The sequence below is a fragment of the Drosophila guanche genome, unplaced genomic scaffold (genome assembly GCF_900245975.1).
Source record: "Drosophila guanche unplaced genomic scaffold, DGUA_6, whole genome shotgun sequence".
Classification (NCBI taxonomy): domain Eukaryota; kingdom Metazoa; phylum Arthropoda; class Insecta; order Diptera; family Drosophilidae; genus Drosophila; species Drosophila guanche.
Window position 1 is genome coordinate 7,444,148 of NW_022995747.1, and position 17,081 is coordinate 7,461,228.

Consider the following 17,081-nt stretch of genomic DNA (forward strand, 5'->3'; position numbering starts at 1 on the left):
CATGATCTCCATGTGGCAGAAGATCCAATCTCCCTGGGATAATTTTCTACCAAAATTCAACAGAGTTTCTACGGATTAACACTTCTTTCATGGTGGATTCTACACTTCATTGAGACTCAACGCATAATGATTGATGATTGGAATTTATTTCGTGATTTTATAATGTAAATAAATTAATAAATGTTAAGTAATCTAGGGCTAATTTGGCATTACTAGTTACTCCCTGTTGCTGCCACAGTGGTTGACTCTCTAGTATCTTTTCCAGCGCCACTACCCTCCGCCATCTCCGTTGTGCTGTCGGTTTGTCTTTCTGCCTCGGTGGTTGATTCCGGCTTAGCTTTCAGATCTTGTTTCTTCCATCCATTGTTAAACAAACGTATGGGAGTGGGTACCTCCCCGGTGGGCGCCACATCCAAGCTAAGGGTCGGCGACTGAGGCAAAGGCGGCTCTTCACTGGCCTTGTTATAGATCACCCAATTGTCGGGTCTGTCAGGTTTGGTTAGAACGGTAATCGGTGCAAAGGCCACGCTGGCCAGCTGCTTCAGTTTCTGAGCCTTCTGCAGGGCACCAGTGCCAGTGGCAGTTCTAGTCTTGTCATCGTCATAGTCGTCCGTCTCGTCGGCTAGAATGTCATTGCCCAACTGCTTGCCCAGGCTGTCCGGGAAAACGGTCACCTTGCTGTTGGTTATGCTCCGCGTGGAGGTGGACAGCATGGGCTTGGGTACCTCCGTCACGTAGTTGCTCTGCGTCTTGTTCTCCAGCATGTGCAGTACGTAGTTGTCGTCCAGTGCTGTGACGTTCGTTGCAGTTTTGTTCTTGTCTGTGGCGTCCAGCATTAGTTGGGGTCTCAGGTAGCCGTCCTTGTCGTATTTCTTGGTGGACATTCCACTGCCGTCGGTTCTGTCCTGTTTTCCCGTCACCTCACTGTCCAAGTCGTTACTGGGTTCGTACTCGTCGTATACGTAATCGTCGTCACTGTCGTTTTCGGTGCTCTCGTCCTTCGTGATATTGGATAGAGTACGGCTGATATAGTCGTAGTCTTGTAGGTAAAGTTTGTTCTTGGTTTTGGTCAGGTCACTGTCATTGCTGTGGCTGAGTTTGTTGCTGTCCGGTCCAACTTCCTTCAGTTCGGGTGTCCGTCCGTAAAAGTTCTGCGTCTGTATGTGCGTATGCGTCAGTGGTCTGTGAGCAGAACTGGAGAACGGACTTGGCTTACTGTCCGAGCTAAGCTCACGATCGTAGTAGAGTTCGCTCTGGCTTGGGTGATAGTCTGGCCTATAGGGAGACTGTCCCGTCAAGCCGTAACCCCCGCCACTCTGACTTTGTGGCCGTGGATAAGAGCTAACCACTGGACTCACCTCGGGACTGGGACGTGGTCGTATGTTAAAGCTAAATGTGCTGTCCGCTCCATTGGCACTGGCCACCCCAGAGATGCTCCCGAAGTTACCGGCACTCACGGCGCTGCTGGAGGCATGCAGAAAACCCGACTGTGGATTTCCGCCTATCTGGGAGCTGGTGGACACAGGATACGACTGTGGATTTCCGCCTACATGGGAGTTGGAGGGCACAGGGTACGACTGATGATTGGTGCCTATCTGCGAGATGGTGGACACGGGATACGAGTGAACCGATGAGGGTCTGGAGGAGTACGCTGGATCCGCAATAATGTGGGTGCCTCCCACACTTAGGGGACTGTTCACCACTGTGTTCTCGTAGTGGGGCCGCTCCTTATGTGGCTGGGAGATCGGAGTCGGTGGCGTGGGAGAGGGGCGTCGATTGCCGAGCGGATTGAAGCTGCTAGTGGCAAAGGTCAAAAAGTTCTGGAATATGTTCGGTGCTCGAGTGGTGGTCTGGTGTCTGTCGTCATTGTCGTTCAGGTAAATGATTGTCGGCGGCTTTGTCCTGTGCGATTGTGTGCTAAACTCCTGCGCCTGTGGCTGAAAGTAGCCATAGCTGGGAATGGGCGTGGTGCTGGCATACTCCCCGTAGTGTGCATCATAGTTGTGGTTTGTGTTGTACGGTTTGTAGACAGTCGTGTACTCGGCATAGTCCGCCGTGGAGGAGGGTCGTGTCTGTGGAGATTTGTTCGTCTGTCGTATGTTGATTTCGATCTCGTACTGGTCGGCGTTCGGTCCGTTGACTACCACCTTCTGGGGTCTTGTGTATATCGGTCTGCTCTGGTATTGTCTCAGTTCAACTACGCGTTTTGTGGTCTTGTTGGTCTTGGGTGCTTTGGTCAGTTGTGTGAATCGTCCCAGGTTGGCTGTGGTGGAAGTATTCCTTGGATTGGTACGATTGCGTTGTATGTGCAACAGTCGTAAGTCAGCAGTCTTGTCCTGTAAAAGTTTTCTTGAGACACGCTTCGAGGCATTCAAGTCGTCAGTTGTTTGTCTTAGTGGGTCTATGGAGCTGTCTTTCTCTGTTGGGGCATTGGTTATGTTTGTCAGTGGCTGTCGGTCTGTTGCTTTTGGTTCCGTGTTGTCCGGTACCAGTGGTTCAGTACTTCGTAGCTCTGCCAGTTCTTCCACGTCCTCTTCTATGTCCACGTCCTGTTCTTGGTCTTCGTCCACGTCTTCTGTCTCTGTTACTGCATCCGAATCGGTTGCATTTCCACCCGCGGCATGCCTCAGCTCTAGGGGAACATTATTGATGATCACCTTGCGCTTGAGACCCGTACCCTGGTCTGGTCTTCTCACGTTCACGTTCTTGATGTTCAGTGTTATCTTGGGAGATTTGTCCAGCTTGTTGCTTACCCCGTTGCCGGTCTTTCGGGTCGGTGTCACCCTACGATTGTTATTGTTATTGTTTGTCGTCACTGTCTTGCGTTTGAGGTCGAGTTTGTCGCTTAATTTTGTAAAGTTGCCACTGCTGGGACGTTGGAAGCCACTGCCCGAATTGGGATTGACCTCCACCTGAGGCCTGACGGGCTTCACGCGATTCGAGAAGCCCGCCTTCTCCTCTTTGATGATCTGCAGTGAGCCCAGCTCCGGCTGCCCAATGTTAAACACCTGATCTGGTTGCTGGTGATGATTGTGTCCAGCCACAAACGGATCCTGCTCCAGCCAGGGGCTCAGATCGATGGGCGCCAGGCTATCCACGCCACAGCTCTGCCGCTCGTTGTCCGTGAACTCTGCGGGTATGAAAATGTGCGGTTGGAGCGTACCTCCGCCCACTGTCCGACAGAGAACCTGGGCCAGGGACACTCTCCGCAGTGAGTGCAGCTGGGCGGGCGTAAAGGAGCTCTCGAAGCCTCCGTTCTCATACCAGAAACGATCGCCCCTCCGCGAGTTGCTGAACTGCTGGGCAATGATGCAGGCAAAGGTTGGACCCACCAAGCCACCCACCACGGGACGCTCCGCTATGCCGCCGACAAACAGATCGATATCGTGGACGCTGCGGTAGGCGTGGCCAATGCGCTTGGCCGACTCTGGTCCGACTACGTTGGCTGAGGATTGCAAGAGAAATATTCCTTGTAAAAATCTAATGGATAGATGGGGAAAATGAGAGATAATTACCAAAGTCATCCCAACTTTGGATGGGCGTGAGTCCACAAGGCACACGCCAGGCACTATATGGAGCAATTCCATGATCCCTGCCACGCTGGATGTTGATGGCAGCCAGATCCAGGCCAAAGGGAAACCCAGCCGTCTGAAACAAATGATTGGTGAGCTCCGGAGTGATGAATTCATCGCGCTTGAGGGCACGCTGGGATGCTAAGCCTCTGAGTAGGCGATGCAGGGACCCGGCAGAGCCAATGTCTCCACGCTGGAACTCCTCATGGAGGCTGACATCTGGAGAAGGCAAACATGAGTTGGGAACATTCAAAGGATACCAAATAACTCACTATTGTTGATCACATTGTGATGGCGATCGCATCTCGTGTAGGAATTCTGCACCAGGGAGTGGCCAAAGCGAAAGGCAGCCGCGGCGAAGGCATTGGCCACCGTGGGATTCACCTTGGAGCTGTAGCGTTCGTAGTAGCCAGTGGGGAGTAGGTCTAGGTCGAAGAGACGGCACACCTCGCGGCCCAGAACGACTGGCAGGAACTCGCGGTATGTGATATGCTGGAACATGGCGCCCACAAGTCGCCGCGTCTCCTGGTAGACCTTCTCGTCGCTCCAGTGTGGATTCATCTCGCTCAGCTCCATGGCAATGCGATTGTGTTCGCCCACCCAAACGTGGTGCATGGCCAGAAGGCCCGGCTGCTCTCCGCTTCGGCCATCACCGGAACGAATGCACTTGGTGGCTATGGCCCCGCGCTGGCAGACATCCTCGGCGGGATCACCGCGTCCGTAGATGAGCAGGCCGTGGCGGAAGACGCGTGCATTGTCCGAGGACTTGGCACTGTTCGAGTAGATGGGCGAGGCATCGATGTAGGAGGTCACCTGGTTGGTCTGCTCTCGCCAGGACAGCACACAGTCCCGCCGCTGGGCCGGAGCCGAACGCAGGAACTCGAGGCAGCGCACCTTGAGCGGTGCCAGCCAGGGATCATCCAGGGGCACTTTGATGGGGAAGCAGGCGGGGTGGAAGTCCTTGCCGCCACAGCAGCTGGGAATCGAGCCATTGATGGAGCTGCACAAGAACAGGTCTTAGAAATTGGCGAAAGATTAAAGACAGTTTTGGCTTACCGTGGCTGGGCCGTGGAGGTCATGTCGTGGTCGAGCATCTGTCCCCACTGGGCTATCATCAAGGTCAAAGGCGCCTCACCTTCCCTTGCTCCATGGACTAGTAGACTCACGAAACGGGAAGAGGATAGCGTGCTGCCATCCGTGGAACTGCGGACAGTGTCCACACCATCGCCGTACTCCGGAGGCAGAAAGCGATTGAAGGGCATCTGAGCGGTTCCCCAGCGAGGTCTCCGCTTGTTGTTGCACGTGCCATCGTGGGTGCGATACCGCTCCGAGGCGGGCATGCAGGGTGGTGGATCTCGGGGCGGACAGAGTCCCTCCAGGGCCGTGCGGCGCAGGGAGATCTTCTGGGCGTGCGACTGGCGGGCCAACTCATCGATGTGCTGGAAGCTGTCGAAATAGAGACAGACGAAAAGAGAGACAGAGTCGTGTGATAGTAACAGGATCTGAGGACATCATCCTGGCTGCCTGCTAGGCTCTAATGGATCTGGCGTCCACGACATGGCTGCGCTCAAATTTCGTATTCGAGTGCTGCCTGCCACCGTCGCTGGCTTCTATTTATAAAACGCTCTGCCAGAGCCGAGCACCGAGCTCCAAGCGGAGTTGCTGGAAACGGGTTCGCTGGCGGCGGCATCAAATTGGGATCCACCATCCACGAATTAAAGCAAGTTGCGTTGTGTGGGGCTGAGAGTGTGAGAGTGCAGGTTTTTGTGTGGCGGGAAAACGCATAAGAAATCACCGAGCTTGCCGCTGGCTTTAATTTACTCGCTTTTGCTTTCCATTTGCCACATTTATTAGCAGGTTGTCGCTTTTTATTTTTTGTTTTCGTTGATTTTCATTTCGTTTGAATCTTTGGAGGTATAATCACTTGGTCATGAAACATGCAGTGTCACATAGGGCATGATCGCATAATTTAATTGTGGGAAAGTTAACCATAATACAGGGTCACTTTTTCTGGTGAATTTTGCTTTGTTGTGCCAATAAATGTTGGCGAAAAAGGTTCATTGTATCTACAATGTAATTATGACCGAAAATATAGTCCCAGCTGCCAGTTGGTGCAGGGGAATATTTTTTAGAGTATCGTTTTGGGTGCGTTTGAATATATTTTCTATTGAAGTTATAGTCCGTTTGTTCTTTTAACAGACATGGATTATTTCTTGGGAAACTGTCTTAATATTTCAGCTCAAGAAAGCGAGCTTTTGTGAAGCTTAAATTTCTCAAGAAAATAAAGAAAGAGATTATTTTTCTGAGGCACATCCGAAAAATGTTGCAGCTCAGTTTCTGACTTCCTCTCTCGCGTAGAGATATCAAATCACAGATGATTATTTTATAAAGAACCATATTACAATTCCAATTAAGTAATCAATGGACCATCAAAAATTGGTTTTTATTACAGGAAATTAGTAAACTCACAAACTTTCAACTTTCTCTCAATTGTGTTCCATTTTTACTTCCTATCCGGGCCATAATTATCCTGAGATCTGTCGATCAATCGATCTTCTAGATTTTCACTGTTTCTTCGAGGTTCGAGACGAACATTTAGTGAATTAACTTTGATTGTGGGTTGCTCTTGGGAGGATGTGCAAGTGCAAGTGTATAATGGTTTCGGCACGTTTTCCAGTTTTCCCACAGGCCATGTGGCAGGTGAAAGTGGAAATGTTTTCCCGGCTTTGTTTTGAGCTTGGGTTGTAATTTCTCGCAGTACAATTTAGTTACAAAGCTTTTTATTTTGCATTTGTGTTAATAATAAAATAAGTCCATACAAAACATATGGCCCTGTGCCTTGGGGTTAGACAGCGTATGCGCAATCTCAATCAGAGAAACATATTTAAATACATATGTACATATTTAGGTACATATGTATGTATATGTATATGTATGTGTGTAGGAGTAACAAAAAGCGCAGCCGCAGCCACGGCAGCGTTCATTGAACTCTGTGCAGAGACGACAACGAAAACAGCAACAAAACAGCAAAAACAACAAAATCCACTATACAAAAGTACAAAAACTTTCGTATGGCTGGGAAGCTTGAGGCCGAATTCGAATTCGATGCTCGGCGCCGACGCTGGTAGAAAACGAAAGTCGCGTCATGTTTGTGTTTCATTTTCTGTTTCTTTCTTTTCTTCTCCAGCATATCAGTGGAAGTCGTCGTCGCTGTCGCTGTCGCTGTCGCTGTCTCCGTCGTCGTCAAAGTCCACTGTCTACGTCTTCGTCTGCTTCTGCGTCTTCGCCTCAGTTACCCGTCCGTCCGTCCCTCGTGGAGCTTTGTGTTTAGCTTTACCTTTCGCTGTTTTGTTGCTGATGCCCCTTTTGCTCTCCCCCACCGTTTGATGTAATCAAATTGCGAATACCCAATCCGAAGCTTGCAATGGAAGTGCTTGGAGTGGGTGCGAGAGGGAGGTAGCTCACCTACGATTCGCTTTGATTCGGTTATGCCCATCGGTACCCTCAAAGCGGGTACTGATAGTTTTGATCAGAATACTGACATGCAAAGAAAGCTTTTCTAACATCAATCTCTGTAGGGAGTTAATATAGTCGAGGAATATGCAGATGATGCTAGCTGAGCTTTATATTCAGTGGATGGAAATTCCATGCTTACTGAGATGATTACTAATGATGTTCTATCGATGCATGGTGTACAGAGTACACCGTAATTGCCCTGCATTTAAGAGTATTTATATCTTCGGCTACAAATTCTGCATTTTTCCTTAGTTTATTTTTCTAACGTTTCTTGTCACGTTCGCTCACTCGCTTTCTTTGGCTTCTAATTTGGCTAAATGCTACTTTTGGCACTATTAACAAGCCCCACATCATCAGCATCTGCTGAATGGCTTGTATCTGTTGATATTTGTTGATATTTAATTAAAACCCAACATGTTGGCCATTTCGTAATTTGATTTTTTAGGCAAGCAGACATTGGACAAACATTCCATACAGCTATGGCCATCAGCATCTTTTGTCTGGACGGTTCGATGTGGTGTCGCCTCATTGATTGCAATTACATAAATGTAATTTTGAGAGCTTTGCATTTGGCTCGGTCAGAGCTCATTGCACCTGAGAGCCCTGTCACCTGGAGACTCCAACTGGAGAGCCCGAAAAGAGCACACCTGTGGAGCATTGTCTGTGTGTGTTTTTTGGGTGAAAGTTCTCGACTCTGTAGCGAGTTAATGCGTTTTATGACTTTGTGTGTGGAAAATTGCATGGATTTTCACAGCCACAAGCTGGAAATTCAACCCGTTGTGAAAAGTGAAAACTTACCAGTGAAAAAACTGGAAAAACTTCGTTCAGAGTTGGAGTCGTAGTCGTAGTCGCAGTCGGAGTCAGAGATGGTGGCGTCTGCCATTTCCGTTGCTTTAGCCAAAGAGGTCATTTAACCCTGGCGGCTTTAATCTACCTTCACCCATACCCTGCCCGCACCACTTGTCTTAGCCGGGCCTGATCTGGTCTGGTCCGTTGGCTTGTCTTGCAATTATCCGGCATTTCAATGTCAAAGTGAAAGTTGACTCTTAGTCATGAGCATTCGCACAGAGACACTCCCCGTACGGGTCCCAACGTTTTGGCTACGATTTTTGCTGCCGGTCGATTTTCGTTTCATTTTGGAGCACCTTTTCGATGGGACGGGGGTCGCACTTCCACTTGAGCCAACTTCCAGGCCAGACCACTGCCACTGCCATTCCATTCCCAACACTCCAACTCATTAGCCATGGCTTGGCTGCTCTCTGCTGGTGCTCCCTCTGCTGCTGTGCCTCTGCTGGCTGCCATGGATGCCGTAGAACTCGTTAATCAAGCGAGAAAGTTGCCAACGGTAATTGGTAGGAGAAGTAACGGGGGTACCTACTCGTATGTACCGCAGGAGAGGCTTCCTCAAACTCAATAACACGAGTCGTTCGAGTATTGCTTACTTTTTTCTGTCTTTGTCTTTGCTGTTGTTGTAACTGTTGGTTTTGCATTAGATTGCCCGCGGCCAAGCGGCTCGAGTGTGCGGCATGCCACTCTACTGGCGGACATTAACGAGAGCTGCACGCAGAGTTTTAGATGTAGTTTTGGTTGGGATAAGTGTGTAAGAAATATGTGTAGAACAAATACCCTCTTTTAAAAGGACCTGCATGGCATAATCAAATTGGGGCATTATTCCCATAGTTTCCCAAGTGAAAGAAGATCCCACCTATTCATATTTCTGTCTATTCTTCATTCCACCCTCGTTTCATGAAATCGATTCGATTTTTAATTATGCGCTTCGCTTTTGCGAATAACTTTTTTCATATGTCATCGATGACATATGAATGATGAACTTTTGCCGCAGCACAGCAACCCACACGAACACCACATATCAACCAGACACCCTCACATAGGAGTACCACCACCCCTGGTGTGCCATATGTGCCATCCCTGGAACTTACTTTTTGCGAAAGGCCTTGGCTGCTGCTATGGTAGCATAGGCGGCCATCTCCCGTCGCTCGGTGTCCACGGTGGGGGCATTGAAGCGGGAGAGCATCGCGGCCGGATGATTGTCCTGCAGGGTTTGACCTTTATGCGGTATTTTCAAGGATTGGAATTAAGGTTAGGACTGGCGGTTATTGTCTTTCCTGCAGCAAACCCCCAACCACATATACACACCATTGCGCAGCATCTCCGGCTGGATGCGACCATAAAGCTCGGCCATGGCGTCCAGTCCCTGCCGCACGCTCTGCTGCAACGCCACATCCATCAGGGTGGGGCGACGTGAGCGTCCATTCCGCTCTCTCTGGAATGTTCCCATCTCAGTCTCAGCGTCCATGTGGTCCTCCTCCTCGAGTGGGATCAGTGGACGGGGTAGCTCCTTGGTTGGTGGCTTGCTGCTGGCATTTTCCAGATGAAGCGAATGGGAAAATGTCGCTAGGAGCAGCAGCAGGAGCACCACCATCAAAAATGATGGCTGCACCATTCCGAGCATTCGGTAAAGTTCTGTAACAGATCATGGCATTGATATTGAAGACATTTCGCGAAGGGTATTTTCATGGATAAAACTGATGCATATTTGCAAATTTCATGGCTGCAAATTATTGATGGATTGCACTACTCTGCCACCTTAAGGCCACAAAAATTATGAAAAACAAAGCTTAATCAACAAGCTGACAAATTAAACTTAATTATCCATGAAGCAACGATGCTGTAGGGTCACCAATCTTGATATAACATTTATGTTTTTACGGCTATTTCTGTTATGGTTTGATTCGATCGGTTACATCAGCAACGATAACAAAAACAGAAGCCATTCAGCAAAACCCCGCTATTATTTAATATATTTTTTGTGGGGCTGCATACAGCAATTACAATAATAAACAAATAAGAATGCTAAGAAAAATATTACGGCTATGGGAATACCTTTCAGTCATATCAGTTAAAATTATCTTCAAACAAAACAATCACTTTCATCTGGTAAGATTTGCATTATCTAAGTAATCTCCTTATAACGAATATACCTCTGTGCAGTGTGTAGTCTGGCTATACAAAATTAACTACAGCTACAAATTGTTAGCGCCTAACCATATTTATCACATTTTTAGCTGTAGTTGTGTTTTTGTTGTTTCTTGTTTTGCACTTTTTTTGCATTTTTATTTAATTCACTTTGCGCTGGCTGCGCACGAGTGATTTTAGTGCTTGCTGTTATGCTCATACCCAGAAGAGTTGATTAATTATGTGGTGTGAATAGAATTTTAATTGATTTGGCAATCAATGGGTATATAAACCATTTGGGTAATTCGGGTATCTAGCTACATACACACACACACACACACACACACACAGTATACACTTGCAGATAAGGTATCGTTACCGATTAAGTCAATTAACTGTTAGGGGTACGCCATGCATTGTAAGCCATGTTTCCCCAAAGCTATATAGTGCCAGTCTTGATTCGTTTTTGCTGATTTGATGTAATGCGGATCACTTTATATGCTTCAATGGCCACGTAACGGGCGTCAAGATTGGCAGTTCTCTATGTAATAAAATGTGGCATTCCCAGAGTAATACAGTGTGGTGTGCATGCAACTCCAATAACCGGGTGTTCACAAAACAAAGGCGTTGCATAAAGCGGATTGAGGTATTTGGGAATGTTAGTCCAAAAGAACATAAATATTTGGAGCTGCGGAGAGTGGTAATCGTTCAAATCGGCAATATGCCCTCTTTCTGCACTACCCTAAGCACTGGTAATTGTTTAAAAATTCAATTTTTCATAAACAAATTATGCAATTATCCGAAGCTTTAGGCTGTCAGATGTATAGTTTTGCATAAGGCACACAGCTTGTTTCCACATTCAAGGATCTGCCCCTCTGCCATCCTCCACTAACCACCAGGAAGTGGCTGACTTGGGAGAAATTTTCCGGGTGGCCGTCGAAGCGTTTTGTTGTAAGTAGATGTTTCCTTTGGCCACGCTCACTTGGCCAACTGTGGCAGTCGGGCCATTAATAATAATCAATTTGTTCGACGATCTTTTGCGCAAAAACGGAAATTGACTTAACCGAAGTGCAATTTGTACTGTGATTAACACCTGCCTCAATTAAGTAGCTGAAGGGGGAGTGGCCGCGTATCTGTGCTACGTGCTCGCTCTACTCTCTGTTTGAGTGGGAGTTGCTCCTCGTGACTCCTGGGGCTGGGGCTCTCCTTGTGGCCAGTTCGAATATGCCGCACACACCAAATAGAAACTTTTTCGCGTTTGTATCTTTGATCGTCGTAAACCGAACTAAATCGATTCTCACCTCACGGCTTCCATTAGAAGCCGAAAGAAACGGAGATGCCGAGATGCCGATGCGAGACGCCAAGCCGTGCTGTGCCGTGCCACAGAGTTGCTCACCAAAAAAAAAATAAAAAGAAAAAAGTCAAGTCGGAGCCAGAGCTAGAGCCAAGACCCAGAGCAAAGTCTTCCCAGGCAAGCGACCAGTTCTCTGTTGGCTTTCATTCACTCGGTCTCGTAGTGTCAGTTTTGCTGCCTCCCTCCTCGGCCACTCCTCCATCTGTCCCCCGATCCATACTCTTCCACTTTTAAATATTTATTATTTATTTTCAACTTGTTGGCGCTTATCGCCGTCTCCGCGCCGCACGGCCCCTCCACGACTCTGAATTTGTTTTGTCCAGTATTCAAATCGCAGAGAGAGAGAGAGAGGGAGAGAGATAAAATGCCTCCGGCTGCATAAAGTTCCCATTATAGCCGGGGCATAAGAAATGTCTTACTACATTGTGGATTGCCATTCATCCACTCATCCTCTCCGCTGATGCCACATCCAAAGAGTCAACCAGTTCCACATCCACATCTACGTCCATGTTCACGGTCCATCCATCGCCATGGCCGGTCCATCAACAGATGCCCAGCTGGATGCTTTGCCACTGCTCCTCGGCTCCGCGGCACCACCGCTCCATCGATGGCTTATCGCCCGCCATCATCGAACTGCTTTCAATTAGAAGAGAAAGTTCTTGCCACAAGAGCATGCAAGAAAAAGTGAAAAAAGCCAAGACAGAAATACAAAAATAATCAACCAATACACACACACACACAAAAAGAAGTGCTGCTGTTACCATGAGATTGGATGCTTTTACTCTCAGCCCATGAGGGGGACAATGAGGGGATACGGGGCCAAGGGCAGGGGCCGGGCACAGCCAGCTCATAAAAATTGCACCTCATAAATTAAGAAGTTGATGTATCACCCAACAAAGTGACAAACAATAACACTCGCACCTCCAGTCCCAGTTACAGTCTCAGAGATCAACGTGGATAAAGAGAACTGAAGATTTGTGATCTGAACCGAACGGAACGGGGCGGAACTGAACGGAAGGCGAAAAGCCCATGACATCAGCATTGCAAAAAGTCTGAATATAGAAATGGAATAGTGCGGTTGGCAAAGAGTCTTGACATTGATAGTCAGATATCTAGTGGGTCTGATGGGAGAGACGAGAAGCGCATTGTACAATCTGTGATAACAAAGGGGACTTCCTCTAATTAGTTTTATAGAGATTGCAAAAGATAAAGAAAAGTAGCGGATTATATACGACCCGGAAGTACAACATGAGAGCTGTGGAAGTTGTGTATGGGATTCTTATTAAAGGTAACAGAAACGGAATTTCAAGGAATCTCAGATGATAAAGAAGTCCAAAAGATAGCAGATCTTATACTTGAATTTAATCCCCTTCGAAAATGTACAAAATCAATAGAGATATTTCATGCTCGTATGTGGGATGCGCAGGAGATCGTTTAATTAAATATGAGAAGAGACGTTTTATACATTTTTAGGAAATATGGCATCCATTCAAAATTTTTATTGAAAGACCGAAAGAATTTAAGAGAGTTAAATATAAGTTTACCGAATAAAAGTTCCTTTCACAAAGCCTAAAAGCGATTGCTCATGGGATTTTCCATACCCCTCCGTTTCTCGAAGTTTTTTAATTGCTTTCAACTGTAGTTACACTTGATCTTATCAGATCTGAATCACGTAATAATCCTGAACTTGTTTCAGATTAAGTGTTCTTTGGAAAGTTGGATCATCATTTCAAATGATGCTGAGATTCCAGACACAGAAAATATTCAATTTGAAAGGTAAATGAATAAATGAAATATGCATAGTCCAGCTGCAAGATTAAAGCCACAAATGGGTTCAATTAGCGTTCCATATAGTATTTCAATTACAGTTCAAAGCGATTCTCTCAATTGGTAATTGGAGTGACGTCCCATCTGGCTAAAAATGCACAAGTGGTGGGCGTTGCATTTTGTATACGCCTCGTAAATTAAGTATACGTAAGCAAATAAATAAATACATTTGCTTGACAAGAGCCACGCACTTGGGCAATTGGTTTCAATTGAACTGTGTGCGCCCTGCCCTCCAAAAAAGAGTACAAATAATCAACAACCAGAACTATAAAAAACGCTGACTTTGATCCACTAAGCGACATCCATCCCACAAAAGCTTTTAAGAGCCCCGCGTGTAGAGAGTGGAGACGAAGAAGCAATATGGGACTGAGATGGAACTCTGCCGCTGCTGCTACTGCTGACGACACTTAAGTGCTGGACGAATAGCGACGGCGGCGGCGGCGACCAAAACCTGAGAATGAGAATGAGACTGAGACTGGGTCACTGTTACGAGAGTAAGAACCAGCAAGTATACTCTGCTCACACAAACAGACGCCGTCCAGATAAGCAGAGCGATTGATAATTAGAAGAGAGTGTGACAGAGAGAGAGAGAGAGAGGGAGGGAGAGCTTGTGTGTGTTTGTGAATGCGATAGAGGGACAGTGGGACCGATAGACGGACAGTGGTGGAGCCAGAACACACAAAAAGAATCGCTGAAATAATACGCGAGGCGCCCCCTTGGCTTCTGACTTCAGACTTCGCTTTCGTTTCGCATATTTTACTTTTCCCCTTTTGCTTTTTTGTAATTTATAATTTATTTGAATTTTTTGTCTGCCGTTTCTGTTTCTTCACTTCTTCTTTTTTCTTACTTTCACGCGCAGCCACAGTGGTGGAATGAAAAGGTTCGCCTCCCTCCCACGCACAACCATTGTTCGGAGTAATTGAAATTGGCAATCTCTTGAAGCGTTATTCGGTTTCGGGTTTTATTAAAAGTTCGATTTTTATTGGCCCTTGTTAGGATAAGCTTTATAAATAGATTTACAAGTAGTACGAGAAGATATGCAAGTATTATTATAGATATTTGATTATCTGGTATAATAAATATATTGTAGATGCGCTGTCATGCTCTCTATACGAGTACGTGGTCCTCCTAATGGCTGAAAAACTACTCATGGTCGTTGTTCAGAATGTTTGCCATTTACAGCACTTTGTTTGATTTAAATTGAATTTCAATTTCTGTATAATTTTTTAATTTTATTTCATTTATTTTCGTTTCCATTTTAGTACAAAATCACTTGAGCAAACATGATCCCATCAAGAGGAATATAATTTTTAGTATTTCATTTTTGTTTTCGGCTTCTTTTCTGTCGTTTCTTCCAGCATATACAATATGATTATTAAAAATAATAACAGTTGTATAAGTATTAATGGATATATTCATGTATGTATGTATAGATAGTTATATTTATATGGTTTAAGAGTGTTTAGTGTTTATGTGTATGTGTGTGGGCTACGTGCTTTGCATTTTGAGCTGCAGCAGCACCTGGAAGTCTCCAGACGCGCAGCCCAAAACTGGCGGAGCGCGTGAACAACAAAAGCAAAATTAAACAACATTGTAAAGTGTATGTACGGGTATATGTGTGTGTGTGTGTTTGTGCGCTTAAAAAATAAAACAAACTTAAAGCTAGCCATGTGTGTGTTGGTGTGTGTGTGTGTGAGTGTACAGCTAAAGTATTGCACTATATAGTATGTATATATAAATATGTGATAAACAATTTACATCGAATTGAATTCACCTTCCTCGACAGAGTCGGGCTAATCTTCTGTTTGTTTTTTTTTCAGATGAACTATCGAAAATTAGTAACTGAAGGAACAGGAGCATGAACTGGTTGAAGGATATTATCATACAGTGTACATATGGAGAGATATATAGAGAGACAGTTGAAAGTAATAGGATGCACTGACAGAGTTACAGTGTGGCAGATAATCGTATAAATATGTGATGTTTTTAGTTCCCACTTTTTTTTGTAGTTGATTTTTTCTAGATTTTTCTTTTTGGATAGGTTTTTTTTTGTTTGTTTAAGGAATGTCTTTCTTAATTGTTGGCCATACTCATCCAGCAAATCAGCAAATTGCTCTGCCCCCGTAAACACCTTTGAAGCCTCTAACATCACCCAAGCATCCGCATCCAGTGAGGGATTTGGGATCGGGACGGAACAGGACAGGATCCAACGCAATCTGAAATCCCCTTAAAACCCACTGCACAGCACTCGAAACACAACCCCGACGACGCCCGCGTCCAACATCCATTATCCTCCTACCATCCGATCCGATCCGATCCCATTCCATCCCATTTGATCCCATCCCATCCCAGATTCACTTTCAGTTGCGTCGCTCCCCGGCGCGCGTTGTTGCCGCGTGCCGTGTCTGCTGCTGCTCCTTGTCGCGCAACTCCTTGATGGCGCCCACTGTGCCGAACATCACCTTGGCCGTCAGCTGTGTGTGGTGCGAGGCGCTGGACTTGCCGCCGCCGTTGGCCGCCGTCTCGCGGTCCAGACCCGTGTTCGCATTGGCGTAGGCGCTCGTGTAGGAGACGTAGTTGTTGTTGAGATCGCGACCGCAGCTGCACTGATGCGACATATTGCACGTGGTTGGCTTGGATGGGGTTGGCTGGTAGAGCCCTGACCGATGAATGGATACGGCTTGCTGGATGGATAATTCCAAACTACTTATTCGGTTTGGTTCTGCGGATCGTTTTCTTTTGATCTGCCAGCTATTTATATTTGTCAGCTTTTCTTTTTTTACTGCTGCTTGTGTGTGGGAGTGCTTCTTATTTCTTATTTCTTGTGGCTGTTCTCGGAAATGAGTGACCAGTTGATCCGCCTGCGGTTCGCCAATTGATCGCGCGTGCACAGAAATCGTCGTCCGATAGTCGCAGTCGCTCACACTTTCACAGACTCACTAGAACTAATTTCGAAAAGCTGTGGTGTTGTTTTTGTGGCCAGGCCCCAGCCAGGCAGCGAGCGTCGGCCGCGCAGCAGCAGCGACGGCCCCACGATGAGCAGAGAGCGCCAAAGAGAGAGAGAGATCAGCAGCTGAGCAGACCCAAACCCAAACAAGAGAAACACTGAAAACTGGCTGCGATCGCTTGCTGCGCCGCTGTCTCTGTCTTGGCTGCAGTGAAATGATAAATTTCTCTACACTCTGCAGCTCCGATGAGCCGTCGCGTCGTTTCGGGGATCGGTCTCTGGGCTCGGCTCGACTCTTGAAACGGGGAGCCAAGCCAGAGCTTCAGCTTCAGATTCAGCTCTGACGCTCTGGTGCTGCGCTGCGCTGCGCTGCGCTGCTCTGCTGGTTGGGAGAGCTTTCTTGATTGCAGCAGAGTGTTATTTCTAATGCCGTCCCGCCCCCTCCCATTGCTCTTCGACGAATGTACATACATATGTATAATCGTCGACGCTGCGCTTGTGTAATCTTTACGTCGTCTTTGTATGGCAGCGATTTGGTTTTTTTTAATGTTTTGCTGTTATTTTTCTTTTTCAGTTTCGTGCTTTTTTTTCTCTCTCTGTTTTGCTCATAACAATTTGCGAATTCCAAAGGCACGCTCGCAAGAGCCGGAGACCAGGTGAAAATCACTAAGCAATGCAGCGAATCACCTGTTGGCTCTCCACTCCACTCTCCTCCGCTCTCGCGACTCCCCTATCGACTGCTGGCATTCACTAAGTTTCATTCACCTTTCGGGCCAAAGCAGACAACAAAAACTTACTGTTTTTTTGGTATTTTCGTATTTTTTAATTTTTTGTACATAATGCAATGCACTTTGTACGCACACGGAGCGGAAATGCCATTCCTCTGTGT

At 46.7% G+C, this 17,081-nt stretch overlaps 2 protein-coding genes across 2 annotated transcripts; both read right to left on the reverse strand.

Annotated features, from left to right (window-relative positions):
- Positions 1–145: 145 nt before the first annotated feature.
- On the reverse strand, positions 146–9,568 carry LOC117583167. The gene is made up of 6 exons (XM_034271361.1): positions 9,246–9,568; positions 9,029–9,155; positions 4,629–5,018; positions 3,845–4,572; positions 3,516–3,791; positions 146–3,445 (listed from the first exon to the last, which is right to left on the reverse strand). Exons 1-6 carry the CDS (start codon positions 9,559–9,561, stop codon positions 213–215), a joined length of 5,070 nt encoding a protein of 1,689 aa, XP_034127252.1. The 5' UTR covers positions 9,562–9,568; the 3' UTR covers positions 146–212.
- A 4,629-nt stretch (positions 9,569–14,197) lies between these two features.
- Positions 14,198–16,195, reverse strand: LOC117583273. The gene has a single exon (XM_034271498.1). It carries the CDS (start codon positions 15,861–15,863, stop codon positions 15,606–15,608), a length of 258 nt encoding a protein of 85 aa, XP_034127389.1. The 5' UTR covers positions 15,864–16,195; the 3' UTR covers positions 14,198–15,605.
- Between the last annotated feature and the right edge of the window lie 886 nt (positions 16,196–17,081).